Genomic DNA, 11227 nt, shown 5'->3' on the forward strand with positions numbered 1-11227 from the left:
ATTCCCGTCACGGGAAATGAAGCTGTCGGCACGCTTCCAGGAACGCCACTTTTGTGTTGAGAAGGACTTCTGTGTGCCTCATTCCTGTGGCTAGATGTGGCACCCTATCCGTGGTCATCCCACACTCAGCATTGCTAACTGATGCAGCATCTTGCGAACTGTTACCTGTGTGTGTGTGCTCTCTCATGTGTCCAGGCTCGGCCTGGCTCTGTGCCCAGAGATGAGACTGCATATCCATCACCACTCTATAGTGAGCGGCCATAGCCAGCTGAGAGAGCAGATCTGCACCTCTCCTCCCTTCCCCCTACCAGTGGACAGATTCAGGACACCTCAGGTTCATTATTCACACTAAAGTAGGGCAGGTGCACTGTGAGTTGCCTCTCCTGGATCTATTAGAGGCTCAGGGTGAGGCGTGACACACTCATACACCACAAGCACCACTTCTGTAAAGGCCAGGGTCTTTCCTGCTCTCTAGCTTAATGCGATGGGACCCCGGCAGATAAGCATTGGGGTTCTTCTGCCGTGTTCTGTGAATATATCAGCTCCTAGATACTGAGGGCCAAAGCCCTCTAAATCTCATTTAACAATTTACTGCAGCATTAATGAAAATAGCTAAAGCATAAATATTAATGAACAAGCCCTTTGCAATCTGCACATTCACAAATGCCTCGAGGTGCAACGTTGCAATGTTTTGCCGACAAATACAGAGAATTAATATGCAGAACAGGAAAATCTGATAAGAAAAAATTGTCTTTGTTTTTAATGTGGAGCGTCTTCAATGAGACAAGCCACCCACACACTTTCACATTAAAATACACCCGTATTATACACTGAGTAATCTGTTGTGAATCTTTGGATTGACAACGATTTAGATTCATTGGTCCTTTTAATTGGTCTATTTAATTTAAAAGCATTCTTTCGTGAATTCAGAATGATTTAAATTGTTTCTAAATGTTAACAGCAGTTTGATTTTCACATTTTTAAAATGCATTTATAAGCTTTCATGGATTTTAGGTTCATGTTGGCGTTATCACGGCCATTTGGTGGTCTGTAAGATTTTTATTTTTGAAAAGTCTTTTATGATCACCAAAATTGCATTTGCATCAGAATTTCAGCAAAAACAGTAATATTGTGAAATACTGTTACAATTTAATATAAATTTAATATTTTAATACTTTAACATGTAACACATTGACAAAGACCAATTTTCTGCAGCATTAGTCTTCAGTGTTACATGATCCTTCAGAAATCATTGTATTGCATTATATGCATTTCTTCTTCTTATTATTATTATTATTATTATTATCATTATTAACAGTGGTGTAACAAAACAACAGTTGTGCTGTGTAATGTTTTTTTGTAGAAAAAATGTAAATCCTTTCATCCTTTCTGAATTGAAGTAATTTCTTCCAAAAGAAAAATAATTCGTACTGACCCCAGACCATTGAACGGTATATGCTTGCGTTGCTTATGATATGATGTAATAATAAATTCATGCACATTGCAATGTTGCTTTTTGTTACTTTTAGTTTTTTAATTTTTAATTTTAAAAATGGTTTTACATTTGTACTTTTTATCTTAAGTTTTTTGAAAATATTTACTATATTTATAACTTAATTAAATTGTGAATTAAATTAACGTCAAACAGTTTTTCCCCCACTTTTTTTTTCTTCCCACCAAATAGTTGAATTTGAATTTAATGCAGTTTAAATTGATCAGAGGTGAGGTGAAGTGCATGCAGATGCATGAGGAACACCTGTCCTCATTTCTTTTTCTCTGTCCAGCTCATCTCAAGGGTTTCTCAGTAGGTACACTAGTGGTAATTAATAAGGGCCTTGTGTTGAACCGGACTGATGTGTGTGTGAGTAGCCGGCGGCAGGAGCTCTGACTGTAGAGCCCTCAAGATGAGTTTGATATGAGAATAGCGTCCACAGGGCCATCTTTCCCTTCACTCACAGAGTCACCTGACGGCGAGTGACATTTGACAGCTCTGCTCAGGAGAGCCGCGAAGGACGAAGTGTTCTCTGCTTTCCTATATAGAGTGCTTGGCACCATGCAAAAGATTGATGCTTTGGCTTATTATGGAATGTTTTTATTGGCGGAGAGAAAAGAAATATATAGCCAGAAGTCGTTATTAACTCTTCACATTAATTCTTCATATTTAGATCAACAGCACTATTGCTTTTGTGAAATTACTTAATGGAAACTTTATATCAGCTCTTTGGTATTTTTAGTCATTTTTAGTGACGATAACAAAAACCAATTTGGCTAAAGTTGTTCGAGCTCACGGAGTACTGTAATGATGACTAAACCTGCACAATGAAATCTGGAAACTTTTTGAAAATGCTTCTTGTAGCATGTCCCAACCCACCCACCGTTGCAGCTGAACAGGAAGGAAAGCTTTCTTCAAAATTGCCACAGGAAGAGTAAACAATACAAGAATTTAGGGTGGATTTTAAAGATGCATTTTTGTCCAGTCAGTGTAGGCTTTGTGATGGCCCTAAGGCCTTTAAAGAGAGAAAGAACGAATGAGTGTGTGTGTCTGACGCGGATGTAGGATGTACTGGTGTGAGAAATGAGGTGCTGTGAAGTAGGCAAGCCCTCCAGCAGTCCGTGTACTACTGATAAGAGATGAGGGCCTCAGGGAAATGTAGTGGGTCAGACAACAGTTTTCACAGGTGTTTTAGAGGGGAAAGCACAAGCCCACACTCCAGTAATCCTTGCCATGAAGTGGCTTTTATTCAATCCTGTATCCAAACACAGCACTCATCCCAAAAAAAACATTGGTAAATAGAGATGGTACTGAGGACATTTATCTTTCTTCATGAAATATTCAAACTTGAATTGCCTCATTAAAAAATAATTACAGTTGTCTGCTTTGGCAGACTTCCACTTTGAGGAAGATGATTTGAAGAGTAAAGGCTGATGATGATGTTGTGAAACTTTCGATTAAGCAGTATCACACCAGCAAGCTGTTGCATTCAATACCTCAATATACTTTGATATTCAAATCAATACTAAATATTCAAGATTCAGATTCAAAGAATTGGCTAACAATTTGCTTGTTTTCGATTCTGTGATTGGTGCAGATTTTTTTTGGAATCATGGGTAATGTTTTTCACCAATAATTCCACTGTTAAATATGATTATTTAAGAAACAAGTTGAAATAGTGTGGGCTGAGTTATCGTAAAAAAAAAAAAATTCCCCTATGGAGATTTAATGAATGTGATTTTTACTTCTGGAACCCGTAATTCAAAGAAATTTATTATAGGTATTTCATTTTGAGAAATACTGTATTCTTCCTCGCTGGTTTGCAAAAGTTATTTAATTAAATTTGATAAAATATGAAAAACAAGTTTCTATATGTGGCATTGTAAACTTTTTCAAACCTTTTAAACAAAGCTTTATCAAGACTTTATTTAAGGCATTCTCAATTCTGAATGGTGCACAACAATGCATTTGGTGTATGTGCAAATGTGATACTTTTATACAGTTCAATAAACAAGTTCATATTGAACAATTTGCATTTCAGAAAAAAAACGGGCCAATCAGTCGATGTACTCTCTTCTTTGCTTCCATACTGTGGTCTGGAATGCCGTGATTATGAATGGGGTGATTTTGAACTGTGAAATGTCCCAGTGCTGATTTGAGGAACTAACTGTTATGTAATCTGCAGTTTAACCAGGGAAATGTTGTTTCTGCATCTTTTAATTGAAATTTTTCATTTCCATTTCCAATCTTCTCACTTAGGCCCAGATGTTAACACGCACGCACGCACACACACACACACACACACACACATTAAGTCCTGTTAGTGTGATAGGACTTCCTCTTCCGTGTCATCACAGGTGACTTGTTTGGCTTGAGGATGTGTCCTCATATACTTTCACACCTGACATAAAGTCTGGGACTGGGCCACGCAGAACAGGTCATCACATCGATTTTAGTTTGAGTCCTCAGCCTGGCTCGACATTAGCAGCCATGATATGATGACAGTTCACCTTTCCACAGAGTGACACCGGACCAAATGGATGCCAGCGGACAAGATACAGAAAGCAATACAGCCTGAGGGCTCTCAAACCCTTGGCACCATGGATCATGTTCAGCCTCCACGCCACCGTTGCCCCAGATGGAGCGAAAATCATGCATCATGCCAGGTTGCTTATGGGCTGCTCGGCTCAGAAAGCATTACAAAAGACTGTTATTTTTGTCCATTGCATTCTGGGACAGCAAATCTCTGCGAAAGTTTTGATCTGGAGAGGCTGGTTGAATAGAACCAGCTGGAACGTGAGGTGCTGGTAGGTTTCCTCAATTGCTTTGTGTGTTTCGTCATGTTGATTCAAAGTCAGCTCATGACACTTAAGTTATGTGACACATGTTTTTGTGGGAAGCCACACACAAACTTACTTCATGGAGCTGACGGTCCTTAAACAGGCATCTGCGGCTTTACGATGACACCCAGGCGGTTGCAACAATCTCATCAGCTTCTGAAGACATCTGCCACCATATCTGATAGAAACTCAATTTATGATTTTTTTTTTTTGGTCTCTTTCCTCCCTTTATCTTTTCGCTCTCACTTGGATTTTTTTCCCCTCCGCTTCTTGATATATATTTCCCGTTATTGTTTATCCAGGTCCTGTGCTGTCAGAGAGAACAAGACAAGGACTGTAAAGAATCTTATCTTCCCTAAAGCTGACAGCTGTTGGAGGGGCTCAATAGGGGGGAAAGTCTTTGAAGTGTGCTCAGTTACTCCACACATCAAATCCAGCCTCCATCATGCCTCATCATCTAGGAACAAGGCTCACACGAAACTCGCTGAACGGAGCGCCCCACCCCGCACGCCTGCTTTTACATTGTCTTTCAACTCCTCTTCTGTCTCTCACATCTTCACTGTCTTGGTTTCTTTTTTCTTCTGTTCCACCATCCATTTTGTTTTTATATTTTTTGGGAGCCTCTTTTTTTTCTTCTTTTTTTTTACCCTCAAATATTGATCAATCTTTTTCAATCAATAACCATTTCAGCGCACATAAATCTGTGATCTCTTTTTGTAGCTGATATTTCTTTCTCTTAATCCCATTGCAGAGGAGCAGTGCTCAATGGATGGGTCAGGATGCTCTCTTAATCGCCCGCTGAACGAAGTTCAACTAGGTTATCTAGATTTTTTTTTTTTTTTCATTGGTTTTTGGCAAGAGGATAAGCAAGGAGTTGCAATTTCTCAGAAGAGATTTGTATCATGCTGAGAGTGTCTTATGCTTTAATGTGCTGTCAAAAGGCCTGTCAAAAACGCTTATGTAACAAATCTATCAACTTGAACAAGAACTTTCAGGGCAGCTATAATGTCAGATCATTTGCTGTTTACAATATTTGTGTCATAGGTAATTCTTTTTTTTTTTTTATGAATTCTGATAGTTTTGTTCAATACAAGGTTGCTTAGCCTGAGTTTTTGCCGAATATCTGTCAGTTCATGCCATTTTTAGATCCAAAATTCTGTTTTCAATGGAGATAATAATAATAAATAATAATATGTTTATTTTATATAGCGCCTTTCAGAGTACTCAAGGTCGCTTTAAAATAAAGTACAAATAAACCTGACAGAAACATGACATAGAACAAAAAATAAATTGAGATAGTGGTACATATACATAGAAATCAAGGGAAACAAGTAGCAAAAAGATACGTTTTTAGGTGAGTTTTGAAATCGTGTAATGATGAAAGGTCGCGGATGTGTTGGGGAATAGAATTCCAGAGAGTTGGGGCAGCAGTACAAAAAGCCCTTCCACCAAATGATGATAGTTTGTGCCGTGGGATCGTTAAAAGACCGGTATCGGAGGATCTAAGTGTGCGAACTGGGGAGTAGGTATGGATGAGATCAGAAATATAGGTGGGGGCAAGACCATGGAGTGCTTTGAATGTGATAAGGAGTATCTTGTAGTTAATACGAAAACGTACTGGTAGCCAATGAAGTCTGCGTAAAATCGGAGTAATGTGGGAAGATTTCTTTGTGTATGTAAGGACACTAGCTGCGGAGTTCTGAATGTATTGGATTTTATTTATAGATGAGTTGGGTAAGCCATAGAAAAGAGAATTGCAGTAATCAAGCCGTGATGTGATGAAAGCATGAACCAAGGTTTCAGCATCGCTGGTGTTCAGAAATGGACGCAAGCGTGCGATATTACAAAGGTGAAAGAAGGCAGACTTAGTGAGAGAGGAAATGTGTGGAAGGAAGGAAAGAGATGAGTGATGAGATGATACACAGTATATTGTGACCATATTCATTCATGGCTGATATTTTATTTTATTTTTAATTTATATTTAGCTAGTAATCCATATACTCTACCATTCAAACGTTTGGATCAGGAGAATTTTTGTTTTAAAGATTTTTTTTTTAATATTCACCACTGATGCATATAATTGATCAAAGATTGTAAAGACATTTACAATGTTACAAAATATTTTGATTTCAAGTTACTTTTACTTTTATTGAAATGATTGAAGAAGACGAGTCTCTTGAGCACCAAATCAGCATAATAAAGTCATTTCTGAAGAATCATGTGACACTGAAGACTCTAGAAATGGCTTAAAATATAAAAGTTATTTTAAATTGTAATACTTTTTCCACAATATTACTATTTTTTTTACTGTATTTTTGATTAAGTCATTCCTGGTGAGCATAAGAGACTTTCAAAAACATTGTTAAAATCTTACTGACTCCAAACTTTTGAACAGCAGCGTACATATGCAGATGGATTTTTTGGACTCTGTGTCCTGTACAACGTTGTGGTCTTCTTTTTAACGATTCTGATAGCAATAGACAATCTTATTTACGGATTAATTTACCCTGGAAACATACAGCCAATTTAGTAACACTAATACTACTACTATTTTATTTTATTTTATTTTACTACATTTATACTCTTTACTACAATAGAGCACACCAAATCACAACTAGATCATGTAGACAGCTCCATTGACTTTAATAATAGATTTGTTTTCAATAATGAAAATACATATTCTTGCACATCCGTTCAGAGCTCATGTGTCAAAGCATGGCGTGAGGTGCTGAGGAAGAGTCGCAGTCGTGGTAGCCCATGAGCTCATTAAAAGCATTCAGGGGCGGTTTGTAATCAGCCGCTGGCGAGGAGGACAGCCATTTGTCTTTAAGCACCCTCAGAATGTGGCACTTCATCCTATCTCACTTTCTCTCTCTGAAAGCCACTCTTTATCATCTTAACTTGGGCTCAGACGGATGGAGTTTCAGGATGTGCAAGCAGACAACATACGCCTGTGCCCCTCATTGGCTGAATATAGAGCCTGGAAGACTGTGACAAAAGAGAGCAGCATGCTGTGATCCAAAATGCGCTTAATTGTTTACCATCGCATTGTTGTCTGATTGAGAGCGATTACAAAGGTGCGTCTCGGTGTATTTAACGCAAGTTTTCTCCTGAAAGATGAATAGACGAGCATACTCCTCTAAATACGATCCCACCACACAAATTCAGAGTTGAAACTGCAGTTTTCCTTTTTTATCATGTTTATATGAGGAAAACCTCTGAGATTCATATTGTCTATTTATTTGACATGATTCCGAGAAATAAACAAAACAACAAAGAAATACATTCTTGTCTGTCGAGACTGACGAGAAGTGCCGTGAAATTGTTTTCTCTTCCCAAACATACCTTTTTTTTTGGAGAATATGAGAGTGAGCCGTGCTTGCTTGAGTGGATTTTTTTATGTAATACAGAACTATATATCTGTACTCTGCGCTCAGTTATCAGTCCAGTACTATACATAATACACAAGGATTACTGTCCGTTGCCTGCGGCTTAGACTGCGTGGCTCTTTGCAACAGTTGCTTGTTGCGGACGTGTGCGTGAGCGTGTATGTGTATGTAGGTGTGCTGAAGTGTGGAAAATGAGCAGGCTGAATCCTGCTACTTCCAGCCTACTGCATATAATCAGCCGGAGGGCTTTTAACAGAAGCGTGCCATTAGCACAGGACCAGCTTCTTCACAGGCTAATAAAGACCCAAATGGATTACGACCGTTAAATCAGTCTGATTTACTCCGGTTGCTGTTTTTCCTCCAGATGACTCTGTAGTTGTGTATGTGTGTGTGCGCATTTCTGGCCTTTTTCCAGTGCAGGTACCAAACTTCTCTCTCTCTGTCACCATCTGATGCATTTATGTCTGCTAGGGCCTGAATTTGTACTGTGAATGCTGCAGCGCGTACTTGAGAGGACACAGACATTGAAAATTCTTATCATGGTGTCTGTAAACTTGCCCAATGACAGATGAAGCGGTGTGTTTTTTTGTGGGTACAAATAAGTGGTTCAGAATATTTTAAGGGAAAATTGGCTGAAAGTATAAACAAAAACTGTACAAAATAGTCAATTATTTGTAAATAGTACAAGCTGTTCCATAACAGAAAATAAAAAACAAATATCGAAAGGAACAATATAAGAAAAGATGATGGCAATAACATTTTTATTTATTTATTTAATATAAAGTAAAAAATACAAATTATAACAGTAAGGCGAAGACCAAAAATAAAAAGGCACAATATTTATGTATTTATTTATTTGAAAAATGTTCAGTAATAATAATAGTAAACATTACAGATTAAATGGAATAAAACTGCTTTAGACAAATTATTCAGACAGACAATATGATTTATAACTGAAAGAATACTTACCAGTTAACATTAAGAAAAAGGTCCTATTATAATCCCATTATCTTAACATTACAAATGAAAGAATGCAAAGCTTGTTACTTTAAAAACCAGTTTAAATCAGACGTTGGATTTGGTTGTGCTGTTCGTGAACTGGAACTGCAGAATTGTTTGTGAGCTTGTTTTAAGGAAACAATGTTGCGTCCTGGCATTACTTGGAAGTGTAAATGTAGTATGAAGGTAAACAAAGACATTTTACACCGTAAATGATAAAATAAGATTAGGACACGTGGGACACATGTCCCCTTTCTCACCTGCTTTGGCATGGAAGTCTCTCAACGCCTTTCAACTGCCCCATAATGTATGAATTCAATTACAGACTCTATTTTAAATTCAATTTCACGTCACAGCTGAAGTTCCCACATTAGCCACATCACACTTAATTAGGTTTTCTCACTTTGTGAAATGCCGATTAGCATCAAGTATTACTTTCTGGCTGCCAGCTCAGTCTGAGTTACACGTTGAGTTACAGCGTGAATCAAACAATCACTCTTGAGTTTGCAGCTAATTTCTTTTTCATGCGCAATAATTCCCTTGTACTCATTCAGCATTGTGAGTAATAGAGGGCCAGTTATGTAAGGAAGAAGCAGTGTTGTGTGCGAAATGAACAGGTGGCTCAAACTCCTCAGCGCAGGCTTTTTCTCGAGCCACCTCCCCACAATGTTTGTCTTTGGCCTCCTCTTCCTAAAAAAGGCAGAGTTCCAGTTGGTCTGGAAACAATTAGAAAAGGTTCTAGACCGCCAAGGAAGCTTTGTCAAAATGTCAGCAAATTGAGTGGCTTAATTTTCTCTCACTTTCCCATCTTTTGTTTCAACAGGCAATTCATCCAAGTCGACCCACAGGCCAAAACATCAACATTCCCAGCAGCAGCAGCAACAGCAGCCTCACAAGAAGGGTGTCGCGATTGCTCGCTGCAGACCAGCTCAGTCGACCAATTGAAGAGAGGCCTTGCAGCAACGGGGGAGGAGGCGTGCGGGAGCTGGTACGAAGAGCTGAAGGTGGGCAGTCCTTGTCTGAGGTACCTGGACTACGGAAGACGGAGCACCTGGGACCGTCTCAGATCCCTCGGGCGGTGGCCGGCAGCAGCGTGAGCCTCCCCAGCAAGGCCAGTCCCTCACGCAGCCTGTCCTCGGACAGCGAGCGGGGGCTGCGGAGCGAGCGGGGGCCTATTCCCAGGCTTCAGTCCTCCTTTACCGGCCGTCTGGGTCAGCCGCCCCGTGGCCCTCTGTCTTTACACATGTACAGCCGAAAGAACGTCTTCTTACAGCACTCTATCCATACAGCTGATCTGCAGGCTCTTGCTCAGCAGGAAGGTTAAAAACACACACACGCACAGTGACACGAGCCTCAGATGGATATGAACTCTTGATGCAGTTCCTCAGTGACAACGAGTACCTTCAGACCCACATGCACTCAGTTACCTTCTAGGCTATTTTTCCTCTAAAACCTCAAACGAACTTGGACCGCACACCGAGACTCGTATTATCCTTTGTGGAGTTAAACTCGTCATCTTTATCAAGTGTCAAAACCAATCCATTGTCTGCACTACTTAAACCTTCTGAAGAAATGCTGCTCCGATAAGTACTTTAGATTGACGGTCCACTAATGTGAGTTTTACTCATAACACAATCACATTGTACAGTTCTGCTAATATGCTAGAGAGGATGTCAACGTTTTTGCATTCCCTTATATCTTTGAAAGAAATTCATGGTCCAACATTAACACTCGCCAAGCCACAGATTCAAGTACAAATTGGTTAATTTAACCAGTTGGCCGGAAACTCTATTGGTAACTATAACATTACATGTTTTAGTTGAATTGTAAGAATGGTAATCTGACCTTTCGCTGCTTTAAATGATCAATTTAAATGACAGACATACGAAATGTCTATTGAACGGTCTATTGGGTTGGAAAGATTTCTTTAAGTTTGAAAAGTCTTGAATGCTCACCAAGGCTGCATGTATTTGATTAAAAATGGGAAACAGTAATATTGTGAAATATTATTATAATTCAAAATAACTCTTTTCTTTTTTTAAATGTAATTTATTGATCGCAAAGCTGAATTATCAGCAGCCAGTGTTCAGGATCACATGATCCTTCAGAAATCATTATAAATTGCTGATTTGTTGCTCAAGTAACATTTCTTATTATTATCAATGTTGTGCTGCTAAGCTTAATATTGAAACATGATACATTTTTTCAGGATTCTTTGTTTAATAAAAATTTCAAAAGAACAGTTCGTTTAAATGGAAACCAAAATATTTAGTAACATTATACCTGTCTGTACCATCATTTTTGATCAATTTAATGCATCCTTGCTGAGTGAAAGTTTATATATATATGGTTTAATATGAGTAACATTGAGAAACATAAACCACTTGTACCCATTTATATAAATAACCTTAATGACCCCAAACTTTTTATCGGTACATGTGGTTTGTTTCTCAATGTTACTTATATTAAACCAACATAATCAAAATATGCCGAACAAAATCATGCTT

The 11227-nt window shown here is 38.6% G+C and overlaps 1 protein-coding gene across 2 annotated transcripts in view; it reads left to right on the forward strand.

Moving 5' to 3' along the window:
• The window catches only part of ccser1 (coiled-coil serine-rich protein 1), an 88336-nt gene extending 77442 nt beyond the window's left edge, over positions 1–10894 (forward strand). Inside the window, exon 10 of one of the 2 annotated variants that reach the window (XM_056237446.1) lies at positions 9544–10894. In XM_056237446.1, the coding sequence (XP_056093421.1) occupies positions 9544–10044 (501 nt within the window). In that variant the 3' untranslated portion in view covers positions 10045–10894. The remainder of the gene's footprint in view (positions 1–9543) is intronic. The other variant, XM_056237447.1, reaches the window with a different exon arrangement.
• Positions 10895–11227: the final 333 nt, after the last annotated feature.

Source organism: Rhinichthys klamathensis, unplaced genomic scaffold, assembly GCF_029890125.1.
Source record: "Rhinichthys klamathensis goyatoka isolate OS25496 unplaced genomic scaffold, OSU_Roscu_1.1 h1tg000487l_1, whole genome shotgun sequence".
Taxonomy (NCBI): domain Eukaryota; kingdom Metazoa; phylum Chordata; class Actinopteri; order Cypriniformes; family Leuciscidae; genus Rhinichthys; species Rhinichthys klamathensis.